The sequence below is a fragment of the Felis catus genome, chromosome B1 (assembly GCF_018350175.1).
Source record: "Felis catus isolate Fca126 chromosome B1, F.catus_Fca126_mat1.0, whole genome shotgun sequence".
Lineage (NCBI taxonomy): Eukaryota > Metazoa > Chordata > Mammalia > Carnivora > Felidae > Felis > Felis catus.
This window is the reverse complement of record NC_058371.1, coordinates 104423366-104439994: the sequence shown is the minus strand read 5'-3', so window position 1 is coordinate 104439994 and position 16629 is coordinate 104423366. Positions and strand designations below refer to the sequence as shown.

Below are 16629 nucleotides of genomic sequence, written 5' to 3'. Positions count from 1 at the left end.
GCTCAGTCAGTTAAGTGTCTGACTTGATTTCAGCTAAGGTCATGATCTCACACTCCATTTCAGGCTCTGCACTGTCAGTGTAGAGCCTGCTTGGGATTCTCTCTCTGCCCCTCTCCCTGCTCATGCTCTCTCTCTCAAAAATAAATAAACATTTTTAAAAATTAAAAAAAAAAAGCAGTTTTATTCATTGTACCCAGTAGGGGAGGAGTACTTTAAATAAAACAGAAACTCTCATGCCCCCTACGGTCAGAAAATCTAAACTATTATTTTACATGAGCTTTCATTTTATTTTTGTCTTTAGTTTTGTGAATTATATAGCCTAGATATTATGTCCCACATGAAGAGGACTTGTCTAGGGCTTGTCATATTAGCAAAACTAAATAATGAATCAGATATTCTGAATTTAATTATACCCTCACACCTCTACATTAGCAGTACTGAAACAGGGTGGTATCTGGGATTTTGTGAAGGTGGGCATTAGCTATTCAGATGAACTATAGGAAAATTAACAGTAAAAACCCAAACAAAACCAAACCTGCTGGGTGAGGTAAATCTCTCTAAAGCTTGTAGATAGCCCATTTGATCCACTAAGAATGGATTTTGGAACTTTTACAATTAAAATTCAAAGAAAGAACTAAATGGAATAAATACCTGCTTTGAAACCAGACAGGTCTAGGCTCGAATCCAGCTCACGCCATTTGTCAAGTATTTAACTCCTAAGTCTTAGCTCCTTATGCAGCAGTAAGCAGGTAATCATCACCCTCCGGAGAGCTGTTACCGACTTGAAGCACAGGAAGTATGGAAAATGTTGCCTTCAAATTGGTAGCAAAGGATGTTAATAAAAAGAAGACTATTACTGAGAGGAGTCTTGACTAAGGAAAGGGTTTGATTAAACCACATTTTCTCAGCTAATATGACCAAAGGCTAGCTTGCCTACAGTCTCTCAAAGCATTGGACCCATCCTCCCTGCCTAAAATTCCCCTAATAATCACACAGTAGTCATACCTACTTATTCATTCTTCTTTTTATTCTTACAAAGCATAGCAAAATGAGTAAACAACTGACAGGTGAAGAGTTTGCACAACAGAAGATCACTCTGACCATCTCTTGATTTTATAGGGATCACAGGTAGGGAAGTGTTCCTTTAAAGTGATTTTGTCATGGAAGAGTCATCTGACATGGTTCTCATGGTGGGGAGAGGAAAGACAAGAAATCAACACTCACAATTATTTAAAAGGACTTTAAAGCTAAACATAATATACACAGTAACTCCTTTATCCTAGTACAAAAATAGTGCCAGAAACTATATATTTGTTCAAATATATTGAAAAAGGTATAAGAATACAAATAGATATTAACAGTGGCTAGTGATGATCCATAAGGTTTTCTTTTCTTAAACTGTAATAGAAATTTATATTTTCAACTATTTACACTGCTTTCAATGACATTTATTAAGACATGTTTACACAGGCTTTTGAGAAGCATATGGAAGGGCCAAGTGAGCTTTAATACTTTCTTCCTTGCTCCCTGTGGTGGAGCAGAAGGGGTCCAAAACTGTGCACAATTTAACAATCTAAGAGAACTCTGAGTAAGCTCTACCTGGCTAGCAAATGGGAAAAAAACCTATATAGTAGAATACATGACTCCTTACTTAAGGTGTTCTTTAAGCATCAACAGGCTAAATGATCCATACTTGTTAGAAGGCAGGATGTTCACGGACAGATTCTTAGTAAGTTCCAGGTAAAGAAGATCCTTGAGGGGGAGGGTGCAGGGGCGGGGCGGGAGAAGGTCCTCAGAAAACTGTATAATATGTATTTTATAGATGAAAATGAAAGTGATATAACGTACCCTATATTTTCATGTTCAATTGGCAGGATCAGAAGCTGGTAAGTCTCTTATCCAGCACTTCCTGCAGACTGTGAGCTCCTTGAGGTCACTGCTCTGTCTCTTTGGCTGAACACAGTGCCTGACATGTCACAGGGACTCGATAAAAGGTGGACTGTTGCATGTCTAATACTGAGACGTTAAATTATACCACCTCATTTTAACTACAGTTGTTCACAGGAGAGGACAGCAATTACACCTTTTCCTCCTCTCTTCTTAAAATCACTCTTGTAAACAAAACAAAGCAAAACAAAACAAGAGCACTGCTTGTGATGACCTATAAAGTGTTAGGAGTAAAATCTGGTGGAAAACACAGGAAAACTGAAAGTCAAACTGGAGTAGGTCTAACATTTGTGCTCTATGCTAAAGATAAAGGCACTTCCACTGCTAGGCAAGAATACATCTGTGACCAGTTTCCTCCCAGAACCCAGTATTTCCAGTATATTTTCATATACTTTCTTATCTCAGTACTCTTATTGAAGGAAACTATTCTTTATGATTAAGAGATCAGTGGTGACAACACCACTGTCTAGAGTTTGTACCTTGAGGCAAGGTGCTCAAAATCTCACAGTCACTGGTGATGCACATGAGAAGCCAAATAAATGTATTGTCTTGTTTTCAATCTTCAAAACAGGAAATGACATGTGGAATGAGATACCATATTCTGTAGCCCAATATCCCACTTCTGACACTGGTCTCCAAGACCCACTAGGGCTTACACAGTAGCTGCCCTTTGTGACATTCTCCTTGAAGACAAAGGCTTCACCCAAACATAACTCCTTTAACAGCCCAATGTGTTCAGGCACACAGAGGTTAAGTGACTTACACAAGTTCACACAGGACTGTGACTGGCAAGGGCCAGTCTTGTGAAAAATAGAAGGCCGGACAATTTTATAGAGATTTTTTAACAACTTAGTATAATAGTGGGGACTTTTGGAGCTAAAAATTGAAATGAAATGGTATGTCATTCAGTTATAACTATCACAAAACTACTTTAATCCAGAAAAAGAATAACTTCTTGCTAGTTATGGGTAACAGAAATATAGAGCAGGATGAGGGAGGACTATATATATATATATATATATATTCCCACTATGTGTATGTATATATATATATATATATATATATATATATATATATATATATAATTTTCCCACTTGAGAAGATACTGGGAAAAATATTCACATAAGAACTAAAGCTTTGATTTTGCCTCTGTACCAGATATTAATCTATGTATGGAATGATTTTCCTAAAAATTAAAAATTATTTGCACCAACTAACTGGTCCTAAAGAAGTACTCTTCTTATAAGAACTAAAACTTCCAACAACAAAATAGGCATGGTACTACCCAACTTCTTTTAATTGCTAAACTAGTAAAGTAAAATAAACCACTGTCTAAAGGTAAACCAAATAATTTCTAATCTAAATATATCTTCTTGCTTGTTAAAATGACACACATACAAAACCTCCATACATCTCAGTGGCATAGATTAGATGGAGCTAAACAAACTACTCAAGTATATGATTACAGATTTCAGCATAACTGCTAAATCACAATGTGTATGATGTAAAGGTCATTAAAGACTGCTATTCTTTAAACAATTTTTCTATACTAAGGAATTATGTATGCATGCATAGGGGGATACCAGTATATAGATATGTTATTTTAGTAACAGCCTGTGTAATTTACACACCAGTGCCACCAAGAGGCAATCTTATAGATCTCACCTATATGACATCAAATAAAAATCGAATAACATCCTGAAAATACAAGTATTACAACAATAATACATATGGAAACAAACAGCTGATAACATTCTATACTAGCCTTTACCACTACAAAGTAATGGCAATACAATTTGTTTTGCCCTTTTTTTTTTTTTTTTTACCTGCATGGTAAGAAGTCACATTATGTAAGATACACTCTCAGAATTTTAAAAACTTAATGAATAAGTTGAATTTTAGGCAGTTTAGAGAAAAAAAAGGTGTTTCAGAATGCTGAACCATGGCCCCAAGAGATTTGCTATCCAATTTAGTGATAGCTAAAAACTCAGAACCTGTTTTTTGGGAAGGGGGGTGGTTAACAATTCAGACAAATATTTCTCTTCCTACTCTGCCCCAGTCCAAACATTTCCACATATTTGGAACAGATTTTCCCTTCTTGAACCAGTTGTTCAATTCATTATCTACTTCTCCAGTACTGAATAAATGTGTATTTATGGCACACGTGTTCAATGGGAATCCATTCAAAAGGGCTCAAATCTAAGACAATGTTAACATTTTCTAAATGTACTAAAAGCTAAATGAAGTGAATACCAACAACTATAAGCTCAGGGTCAACAATTAGCATACATAGCCAAACTTCTGTGATTCTAATTGACTAGTCCTATAAACTGAAATTGGGCAGTTTCTCAACTGCAAACTGAATACTCTTAAGTTTATTCAGGCCTAAGCTTTCTTATCTTACAGTGCTCCCTCAATTTAATTTTGACCCCGATATCAAGGATGGCCCTTTGCTGTTTATATAATTAAAACTATTCTCTATACTTCCTTTGACAAAAAAAAATAATGGTTCATTTTACCTTTTATCTGCAGTCATATCTCACCTCAGGTCAGTGTTCCAGTTATCACTTTTTTTTTTCTCAATTTTCTGTTGAGACTTAAACCGTTCACTTATAAACTATGGTTTGTAAGAAAAACAAGTTATTTAAAAAAGGAAGTTCAATGTTCAAAACACTCACTGACTCATAAGAGTCTTCCAACAGAATGTTTCCCTTCACTGACAGATAAGGCCATTCCATTTCTCGATCACATTCATCCCTCAGTAAAGTCAGTGACCGTGAAGTCAGTGAAATCAGTGTCTTCTCCTAAGGTTTCCCCTGCTTTCCATCAGATGGGTCAGATTTTATGGGTAGTCTCTGGATAAAATGTATGTGAAATCAAAGAGTTCTCCCCTTCCTGCTTCCTGCTCACTAACAAAAACAGCAAATCAATTAAACAATACCTTTTCTTTACAATACTGCCTTCTAGTACTTTCCATCTGTTTCAGAGTTTTAGCTTTTTTTGTTAATGCAAAACATTGCTGACAAATAGTATCTTTTCACCTTAAAATCCACTCAGCCAACACTTTATCTTTTGAAAGTTTTAAATGTCACAGAATACATTCAATTTTCTCCTAGCCTATTTTTGAGAAAAAAAAGATTCCAAACATTCTTTACAAGATTGATAATTCAGAAAACACAAAAACAATTATTTAAAATCCCCAAGCAAAAAACCCCAAAAAACAAAAAACAAAACCCCCAAAACAACGAATAACAAAACAATCTCAGTGCAAGAATTCAACTTGCACTTTGCAGTACACAAAGTATCACAAACAGCGCTCTTATCCATGTGCTAAGAGTGGGTATCATTGATAATCTCAGATCAGTGGCATAAAACAAATATACAGAAAATATGTAATAGTCCCCTAAAAACATTTCATGCTATGTTCTTAAAAGTTGTGCAAAAATAAAAATACAGCAGTGGCAAAGTATACACTAAATCTGTACAGTGTGTGGCAAAACTAGACATATGCAGAATACACCATCTGTAAACTTCAACTCTGCTTGAATAGGCCACTCAGTTCCGCTTGGCCTGGCTGCTTTCCCCATTAATCAGCATTTTCTCCTGCTGTTCTGCAAGAGCCTGCCATTTTTGCCTGTTCTTCCTGCAGCCATCCAGCAAAGGGAAACAGTCCTCAGAAACGTGGGTCAAGGCCTAAAGAAGAAAAAGAAAGCAAACTAGAAAGCAGCGAGGAAATAAGCCCTCTCCCCAGGCCTATTTCAGAGAGTCACATCTCACACTCATGTCAGAAGCAGACCCACTGCTGGGGTTTTCACAAGTGTGTGGACACAGCCTGAGCCACTCGGGCACCCTGTTTTGTGTTTTCTATAAAATAGTTTTATACAATGTATTTAAATACACTTGTATTCAAGATTATAATAAAGATTGATTTATAATTCTGCATGGTATTATTCTTTACCAACTATAATGCCATACATATTTAGATACAAGAATGTTCACTGCAGTTTTCTTTGAAATAGAGAAACTCTGAAAATAACATAAATACTCAACAACAGGGTTAGGTATATTATGTTACTATTTTGCAGGCTTTAAAAGTACATTATGATGAAGGGGCGCCTGGGTGGCTCAGTCAGTTAAGTGTCCGACTTCAGCTCAGGTCGTGATCTCACGGTTCCTGAGTTCAAGCCCCGCATTGGGCTCTCTGTTGACAGCTCAGAGCCTGGAGCCTGCATCAGATTCTGTGTCTCCCTCTCTCTCTGCCTCTCCCCCACTCACGCTCTGTCCCTCAAAAATAAATGTTAAAGAAATAAAACAAAAAATACATTATGATGTAATATGAATTACAAAAAGCAAATTTAAGTGAAAAATATGAAAATGTCATAAAGCATATACAGTGATATATTAACAGTAGTGTCTTAGTAAATTATAATTCTCTGACTTTTCTACGGTGAGAATATTATTACTTCTATAATATAATACTTATAAATAAATGTAGTAAAAGCACAAATCAATATTACATAGAATTTAACATCAGATTCAAATGAAATAAATCCTTGCACACATATGAAATGTAAGATTAAACCATCACTGAATTGTGAAAATGTCTGGATTAGAAGATTCTAGGGTTTGAGTTTTGACATTCTATGATAACTCTATGATAAATGCTGTCTTCCCAAATAATTAAAACTGAAGACAGTTTCCTATTCAAACTTTTAAAAACAAGGATAGTGTCTGCTTTCTGTATTTTGGGCATGAACATCTAAACTAGTAAACCAGATGTTTTAGGGAGAATATCTTTACCTAAAAAATAAAAACTCCAAGCCAGTAGGTGCAAGGAAATGGGACCCCGTAATATTTTTCCAGCTACCTTCTTTTCATCATTATAAAATTTTCCTTGACAATATGAAAACTACACTATAAGATGAGAAAAAGTTGGATACTTTTTTTTCTTTATTGAGGCCTAAACTTAGAAGAATATGCTGACATAATGTATGCACAGTATACCTCCTTAAGGTAGCACTGGCATATAATTCTTTTAAGTGTTCCTACACCAATTTGCTAGTCTAGCACACAGTGGGCACTCAGCAGATAGTCACACATTGATGAATTAACGTTTTTGAAAAAAATCAAATATAAAATGTGTTCCTTGTTCAATGCAAACAGCATGTTCATCAGCCCCCCCCCCCAAAAAAAAAAAAAGAAAAAAGGAAAAGAAAAAAAAAGAAAAAGGCCTAGTGTTAATCGCTTCAATTTACTTGAGGTTTTAATTCATAACACAGTCTAAGTTTAGCAAGTCTAGTGTTTTTGTATAAATACCTCATATAGTTGCAAGCAGATGGCATCTATGAACCCAACTTGCATACTTGGGATTTTGTTTTTCTTCTCCCTGTTCATCAGATCCTGAAAACACAAACACAGAAACACACACACACAACACACATATCTGCATTTACTTAAAGAACACAATGCAAGTTGGCTCCGAAAACATGAATCACCAGGTTAGCTGATGAAGGCCTGATACCTGCTTGTCTCCTTCCTTTGCCAGCCTCCTGCATTTCCTTGCCAGCACTGTGCTCAGAAAGGCCCTGATTCTCTCTGTCTTGTTCATCTTGGCTGACTTTTCCCACACTACCCTTGGAATTCATCACTACTCTAGAGTCAACCACTGACCTAGAGCTGACCACCGACCTAGAGTCAACCACTGCCCTAGAGTTGACCACTGACGTGTATTTGGAGAACACACAGGCTTTGAATTGTCTATTGATGTGGAATCAAACACCCTCAGCTTTGTGGGGGAAGCCACTCAGGCCACAGCTGATTACAATTCAATCCACACAGAGAGCCTTCTTAGTGACGATTATGCAGATGTCATTCTGCTTATTCCCAGGAGGTCATGGCTGGAGCACCAGACAAGCCCAGCACTCCCATGGGAAGCAATGAGTCTGTCACAGTACTTGTTTAAAATGAAGCAAATTCTCCATTAGCTGTTACCATTACTCTGCTACCCACGACTTTCTAAGAAGATTCTGAGCTTCTGAACGAGCCTACCATTACATTATAGGACACTGAGCTAATTGTGAAAGACTAATGAGACAGAAGATGTGCCCAGCTGAGACTAAAGAGCAGAGTGGATGAAACTGTACACACAGAAAGGGGGTCATAACCATGTCCCATTTAATATGGGCTCAATAAATGTCCATTTGAATTAAAAAAAAAAATGACCGTGCTTCATTTTCAGGAAAAACTCATTCCAAAACCTAGAGATGGTTTGAGAAGGGTCTTCTTCTTGTCTGTGAGATCCAAACTCTATGTGAACAAGGCAGTATCAAAAACCTTTAAAATCTGTGCCCTTCAACACAGCAATTCTGGGAATTTATCCTAACAAGATAATGAAAAATGGCACAGAAACACTTAGCAACATAGATGTTATCAAAGTGCTACTGGTAATAGTGAACACTGCAAACATTACCCCAAAGGTAGTGGATAGACTATGGCTGCATCTATTTCAGATAATCACTAGAAATAATAAACATAAGACCATTTGTCAGAATGAAACGTAGCTTATGATTTAAATTTAAATAGAAAAAACAAATTACAAAAAAAGTAGGTACAATATGATGAACCAAAGAGTCTTCTTTTATTTGCTTATATTTTCTGTAATAAACACATAAAATTCTCTTAATAAGAAAAATGCTTTAAAAAATAAAATGAAAAGAAATTGTATTCTCAAGGAAAGATCTCATAAAAGTGTTAAGAAGTCCACACTCACAGATGTATTGAAATAATTCCTACCAACAAGGTCTCAGACTTACAGCAGGCTCTATGTTGAGTTCTTTTCTCTCTCTGTCTCCTTGGTCAAAAAATTCAGTTGCTACAAGTTCTGCTATCTGAAATAAATGACCGATTAAGTTTTGGCAGTTAAAAGCATATAACTCTAGAACAGAGAATAGAATAGAGACTTTGAGTAAAGATAATAAAATCTATCAAATCTAGCTTCAACCACATTAGCAAAATGGTAATAGAACAATAATGAGTAATGGAAATTATATTTTATTTGCTTTTAAGTATGTATCTAATCACAAAGGCTAGAGTTTGTAATCTGAAATTAGGCAGAAAAAAGCAACATGTTATTTCAACTTCAGCAGTTAGTGGGGAAAAGGCCGTGTATGCCCATCTGTATGCATAAGCAATGATATTTATTAAGCACCTGTTATACCAGCTGCTGTGAAAACCAGTTATCAAATAGCTGCATATATTGTGATTGATTGCTGTGCCTTTTAAATTAATTTTAATCTACATTACATTCTCTTCTCTGTTAAAAAATTTCCTTATAATTTTTTTTGTTGCTGTTAAATAAACTGGTTGTTTATCCTGTAGTTTCCCACTATCTGGATTTTGCTGACTGCATTCCTATGATGACAATTACTGTTTCTCTGTGCCCTATTTACATAAAATGGTAATGAGATCTAGAGACTTGATAAGACTGACCGAATTTTTTTTTTTTTTTTTTTTTTTTTTGACTACTTCATAGGCAATGCTGTGTACTTCCATTAAGAGCTATACAATGCCCGGCTGCCTCTCTTTTTGTGATATTAGCGACCATTAATGATCTTTGTCTAGTAGATCCGCTACCTTAAGGGCTGCAAAAAGGTGATATTCAAAGCAGTCATTCCTTTTTGTTTTATTAGTTGAAATACAATAAAAAAGGAAGTTCCCCACACCAATTATTTAGTTTCCCTAAAGTACAATTTGTATAAGAAAAGCAGGAGATAAAAAAAAAAAAGCAAAGCAAAGCAAAGCAGGAGAAATGTTTGATTTTCTCCACTTTAATTACCATTAAAAAAGTAACATGGCTACCAAGCAACTATCAAAGATGACCAGGGAAGATTTTATTTTATTATTTTTATTATTATTTTGAACTTTTAAATTTAAACATGTTTAATGTATTTTAATCCTTACTGATATCAGATTGTTCCATTTTGGCCACTGGGAGGCTATAAAGTTGGCATCTCTGTTCTTTTGACAGAATCCTATCAGTCTTTGAAAGCTTCCCTGCTTTCTGATAGAGTAAGATGCTCTAGGCTCATTTTATACATTTCCTGCTTTAAAACTGCTATCAGCCATTTCTTTGTTGGAGCCCTTGTTCCTTTAATGAGATACTTAGAAACCTCAGTATGGGCACTAGGTTTGTTCATTACTACCAGTATTTGTAAGCCCTTTTAGAGGATGGAGCTAGGACACAACAGAAGTTCATACAACATTTCAATTCAAATTCAAGACTACAGTGTTTTTGCATAACCTAATCCACTTTAGATCTTGATCTTTCCACTCACACTGACAGTCCTCAATGATACCAATACAATTTTTTTATTTGCTTTTATCTCACATCATCTACAATTGTGATTGAATATCTATATAAAATTACCACTAATAACATTATTGAAAACAGTTTTAAAGGCTTTTTTAAAGGATTTATAATTCCTTTTTGTTTTTAGAGTACATCCCACTAAGAGATACATGGTCAAATTACTGTTTTAATGTCACTTGGAATAAAATAGTCTGTCACTATGGTTTTGCAACTGAAATCAGGTTTGTTTCATTTTATTTTTAAGGTTTAATGCTGAGAATTCAACCTTATGATTTTAAACTGTTTACATGGTTCCATGGTTCTGTTCACTAAATTCTGTTCCTTCCTTCTCTTATAGGGGATCATTAACTTTTTTGTGGTTAATCCTAGGTTTTTTAAATATTAAGTAAATATGTACATATATTCATATTTTACTTTTTTTTTTAAGTTTATTTATTTTTGAGAGAGAGCGCACGCACACGTGAATGGGAGGGGGCAGAGACAGATGGGGACAGAGGATCCAAAGCAGACTCTGTGCTGACAGCACAAGGCTTGATGTGTGGCTCAAACTCACTCACTGTGAGATCATGACCTGAGCCGAAGCCAGATGCCTAACCAACTGAGCCCCCCAGGCACGCCCTTACCCTCTTCTTAGATAAATGGCAGAGTACCATATACATTTTCTCTACCTTGCTTTTTTTCCACTTAAAAATAGATCCTTGTAATCACTCCATAGTAGTATACAGATAATCCTCATTTCTTTATATAGCTGCCTAGAGCTCACTGTGTAAACGTACTACAAATTATTCAATCAGTAACCTACTGATGAGTATTTGGGTTACTTCCAGTCTTTGCTATTACAAATAGCACTAAAATGAGTAGCCTTGTATAAATATCTTTTTACATTCTTTCCCGTATATCTTTGGGATAAGATTCCTAGAAGTAATGGTAAATAATGAATATGTATATTTATAAACTTCTAAAGAGTTACAGTATTTTTCATTCCTCGTTTTCCCTCAACTTCTCCAATAGAGTATATCATAAAACCTTTGGATTTTGCCAAATGAGAAATGGTATTTTTTTTTAAATGAAGTAGAATTTATATACTGTGAATTGCATGGATCATGAGTTCAGTGTATTGACAAACGCATAGAACCATGTGAAAAATACCCCATCCAAGATACAGAATATTTCTATTGCCCTTATGACCCTTCTCAGTCAATTCCTGCCCCTTCTTTCCTCCCTCTCCTCACAATCACTATTTTATTTCTTTCACTGTAGTGCTTTAATTTTGCCTAGTCCAGAACTTCCTATAAATGAAATCACAGAACATAGTCTTTTGTGTGGCTTCTTTTGCTCTGTATAGTGTTTATGAGACACATCCATGTGGTTACAGGTATCAATGGTTACTTCCTTCTTATTGTTGAGCAGTGCTCCACTGAATAAGGAATGGACCACAATATGTTTAGCTGTTCTGTTGACAAGACGTTTGGGTTGTTTCTAGTTCTGACTACAGTAGTCCCCCTTTTGCAGAGTTTTGCTTTCCATGGTTTCAGTTACCTGGAGTTAACTGTGGTCCAGAAGCAGGTGATCCTCCGTCTGATACATGGTCAGAAGGTCCTAACACTACATCACAACGCCTGTATCCTTCACCTCACTACCTCTCACATTATCATCTCCCATCATCACAAGGAGGGTGAGTAAAATATAATAAGATGTTCTGAGAAAAAGACCCCACATTCACATACCTTTTATTACAGTATTGTTATAGTTGTTCTATTTTATTATTAGTTATTGTTGTTAATCTCTTACTGTGCTTAATTTATAAATTAAACTTAACCATAGTTATGCATGTAGAGGAAAAATCATAGTACATATAAGGGTTCAGTACTGTTTCTGGTTTCAGGCAACCACTGGGGGTCTTGGAATGTGTCTGCTGCAGATATTACTACTATATTAGGATTAAAGCTGTTATGAGATTCTATACAAGTTTTTTGCGTGTGTCAGTGTAGTTTTAATTTGCATTTTTTCTTATGAATGAGGTTCTGAGAACCTTTGCAAATAGCAAGAGCCATTCACATTCCATCAACTTTTTGTTCAAATTTTTGGCCCATTTTTCTATAGGGTTGTTGCCCTTTTTCTTCTCTATTTTTTTACAATTTCTTTAATATTTGGGGTATCTACCAAATATAAGTTGCAAATATCTTTACCAGTTTCTCACTGACTTTTACTTTGCTTATGGTGTCTTTTGCCATGCAAAAGTTTTATTTTTTTTTAATTTTTATGTAATCAAATTTACCAGTCTTTTCTATTGTTTCTGCATGTTGAGTAATAGGAAAGTTTTCTCACCCTAAGTTATAGCAGAATCCACAAATGTTTTTATTTAGTACTTCTATGGTTTAATTCTCTAGACTGAACTGTATGTTCCATTTGGAATTTAAGTATGTGGAATAGATACAGTTATAGAAGATGTGAAAGTCACCCTAACATTATTCAGTAAAAAGTCTCTCTTTTCCCCCAGTTATTTGAAATACTACCTTTATTATATATATTAAACGTTCTATGTAATTCTCAAAGTTCTATTGTGTTCCATTGGTCTGTCACCAATACCAAACTGTTTTAATTATAGAGGCTTTGTAGTATTGCTTTTTATGTCTGGACTCTAACCTCATTGCTCAACCTTTTGGGGATCTGATTAAGAAGAAAGGATAAATGAAAAGACAAATTCCTCCCTCTTCCATTCCCTTCCCTATTTGGAAATGGGCGTACAGTCCCATTTATTATTACAGAGCAGCACACTCTGTAAAGACCACCTTTCCTGAGTGCTTACGGCATGTCAGCTTTGGCACATGGATAGCACACTTCTGATCTTGTTTTCTCAGCATGTATGTTTCATGAGATGAACCTGTCGTTGGGCTCCATGACTCTGCAGATCAGAGCCCTGACCAACAGCAGACTGTCATTAGTCTCAGGTAGTGCATTCAGGATTCAAAATGCAGTCTCAAAAAACAAAAGCACAATACACACATCATTGCATGTATAGCCATCTCTTTTCTGAGCCTAGGGCCTTTACTGCCTCTGCAAAATGTTATAGCAGTTACTTATTTAGAGAGAAGGATATATTTCTAGCCTCCTAGCCACAGGTCCTGATTACATCCTTCCTGACACCTTATATCAACACTTCCTATATTTTTAAGACTTAGGAAATGTTTAAGTTCTACTCGCTAATGCCTACTTAGAGCTGAGTTATAGCATGGTAGGCTAACCATAAAGAAAAATCATAAGAAGAAAAATAATTTGCTTTTTCTGTTTTTCAAGGTTATTAAGGAAATGTGTTAAAAAGCATTCCTAAGTGAGCCAGAAGTAGTACTGGAATTAAAGACTATCAGCAGCTAGGTTTTGCTGTGTTAGTATAGATGCTATCTTTCTTAATACGTTATAAATATTAGTAAATGCTAATGAATCTTCTAAGAAATAAAACCTATTTATGTCCAATTCTGCTTTTAAGGCTACTTAAAATTTGGATAAAAATTTCCACAAATACTTTAGAAGCTACCTTTAAGAATACAGACTTTTCTTACTTTGACTTTTTAATTACTACTTTTACTGTCAGCAAACAACATACCCGTTGTTGAATAGGCCAGGGTTTTGTAATTGCAGAGAGATCACAAGCTGTCATCAACATCGCTCTGTTCAGGGAAAAAGAAGCCCAATACTACTGTTTACTTTTTATGTGAACATAAACTCTCAGTAAATAGTTACTGGTAAAAAGGTTAAATTAAAGCTCGCTAAACTATTAAGATGGCAGTTTATAAAGACAAAAGAAACAGAAACAACTTATATGGAAGTGTGGCTGATTCAGGGATAGCAGAGTGTCACTCTTTTGGTTGCCCACTGAACTACTGGAATTTGCCCTAAAAACGCCTCATTTAGCTCCAGATTGGCACGAGAGAAATTATTAACCTCTGGGTAAAAACTTGCCTGCTGTTGCTCTTTTTTTTCACCTTGGTATTCCATTCTCAGTGGTAGTAAGATGAAAATGCATTGATTACTAATAATTAACCATTAAAGGATAACATCAGATATTCTATTGATATAAGGCCTCTAAGAGCAAGAATTAAGGTGGGTCATCCTAACGCACTCAACATGTGCAGTGACTTCTGTGTGAAAAGCTCTTACTTATACACAGTATGGGCCAGAGAAGGGGAGGGAGGGATATGAGAGGACAGAGCTCTTTAGTCTTTCTGTTGTTCAGAGAAGTAAAAACCATGCCGGACGGAATCTGGAGTCGGTGACAAGGTGCTCTATAGCTCGGTACCACAACTACAGTATGAAAATAGTTCTGTATTTAGCACCGTGTTTTCTCATGTTGGATCTGGATACCTGTTTGTAATAATCTGGAGAAACAAAGTCCAGTCACTGTCATATAGAAACACTTATAGCAAAGGATGGTAACCCTCGTCCCTGCTGGGAAACCCAACCTAAAAGCATGTTCTCCATAACTACATAAGGCAAAAAGAAAACGGTTTCCTGCCACTACTCTACGTCTTACACCAACTCTCTCAGAAAAAGTGAGTGCACCAGAGATATTTTTAATCACTGTTTAAGCCCATTTTCATAAAAGATTTCGGTGCTTGTCAATATAAACTGCCTCCCCCAAAGAAGACAATGCTTCTAAATGAGCTTCATTAAAATCAGACACATGAGTTCAAGTGGCGACACTGAGCACTAGAACTATGAGTACTTCTCTGCAAGAGGTTCATGGCTTCGGATGGATGGAGCAGCAGAAACTGGTGCAGACTTGGAACCAAGGTTGGATTTCCTTTTTGTTACTGGGAAAAACTGTTCCCTAACTACAGTAGTATGTCTATTCTTTCTTTCTTTTCTTTCTTTCTTTCTTTCTTTCTTTCTTTCTTTCTTTCTTTCTTTCTTTCTTTCTTTCTTTCTTTCTTTCTATATTTTTATTTTTAAGTAATCTCGACACCCAACATGGGGCTTGAATTTGAGGTCAAGAGTCGCATACTCCACCCACTGAGGCAGCCAGGTGCCCCCATCTGTCTATACATTTCTAAGGGACCATTAAGAAAAACATTTTGAGGCTATGAAATAAAGCATGATTACATAGAACAGACAGCCAGGCATTTGTGTACTGTTTTCTTATAATCTGCATCTTTGTTTGCATGCTAAGTAGTATCAATCCATTTAAAGAAATGTTGATTTCAGAAGTGTAATAGCGCTGTCCTTGGTGTTCTGTGTCATCCTTTTATTAAAATTATTGACCGCTTGTTCTTTTTTATGGATCCAGTTCTGGCCATGGTAAAGGTAGGAATAGTAACAGCAAAGAGATGGCATCTACAGCTAGAAGGGAAAGGGACAGGCCTACAGGTGAGGAAAAGGGAAATCTTGAGGTTCTGATGGTGTTACTCTCCCATCACTCAAGAGAAGTAACCACTTCACAACCACCTTCTTGCTCCCACAATCTTTGGGATGCTATTTTCAGCTATTCCAAAGTACTGGGAATATGAGCAGGGGGAACCCTAGAGCCTTGTATTCATATTCCACCACATTTTAAAGTTCCTTCTAAGACAAAGGAGTAATTTACTGACTTGAATTTGCAAATGCATTTCTTTTCAAATAAATATTCATATTCAGCCCTTTATACAACACTCCAGATAATTCTGACGGCCTCTAAGATCATCACATTGTAACAAATACTTGCAATAAAATCTGATAGTTATAAAATTAACTGGAGAGCAAAACGTCGGTGTTAAGGACAGAAAACCTACTTACAAAAACAACTCTTTTTGATGAGGATCTTCCAAGTTGAATTGATTTTTTCTTATAAGTTCAAAAAATTCTCCTCGTCTCCTTGAAAGTAAAAGAAAAACATATGGTAGTTATGATGAGTCCCCAGGCTCTTATTTCTTCAGCTAACAAAGACCCATGGAGTAAATTTTTGGGGAAAAAAAAATCTCTAATGGTTTTTCCCATCTTAGAATCCGATATAGAAACTATCATTTAAAAAGCTAAAAATACCTCACTTTTTTCCTTTGTGCCATTTTCTTTGGGTAAAACAATAACACCTCACCTAGTTTTTAACTACAGATCACAAATAATGGTAATTTCAATTCTTAAGCATGATTTTAAGAATATAAAACAAATTTAACATTTGATGCCAAGAATGACTTGAAAATTTAAGTGTATGGCATAATGAGATCTCTATGGCTTCAGTTCAATTTCATACATCTTATTCATATACATTATGGTATAAGGTAAAAAGTATGTACTATTATTCACTCAGTGCATAGTGAATGCCTCCTATGTGCCCAACACTG

General features: G+C 35.7%; 1 protein-coding gene and 1 long non-coding RNA gene across 6 annotated transcripts in view; one reads left to right on the top strand and one right to left on the bottom strand.

Moving 5' to 3' along the window:
* The window catches only part of LOC111560155, a 70218-nt gene that overhangs the window by 25300 nt on the left and 28289 nt on the right, over positions 1–16629 (top strand). The window contains exon 6 of the long non-coding RNA XR_006596829.1: positions 11851–11990. This is a non-coding gene — a long non-coding RNA (uncharacterized LOC111560155). The remainder of the gene's footprint in view (positions 1–11850; positions 11991–16629) is intronic.
* Positions 1007–16629, bottom strand: part of PDE5A (phosphodiesterase 5A) — a 142823-nt gene continuing 127200 nt past the window's right edge. For 4 of the 5 annotated variants that reach the window (XM_019828144.3, XM_011281658.4, XM_019828142.3 and 1 more), the window contains 5 exons: positions 16085–16162; positions 13920–13983; positions 8760–8834; positions 7264–7347; positions 1007–5640 (listed from right to left, as the gene is read on the bottom strand). In XM_019828144.3, the coding sequence (XP_019683703.1) occupies positions 5503–5640; positions 7264–7347; positions 8760–8834; positions 13920–13983; positions 16085–16162 (439 nt within the window). In that variant the 3' untranslated portion in view covers positions 1007–5502. 5 annotated transcript variants of the gene reach the window in all.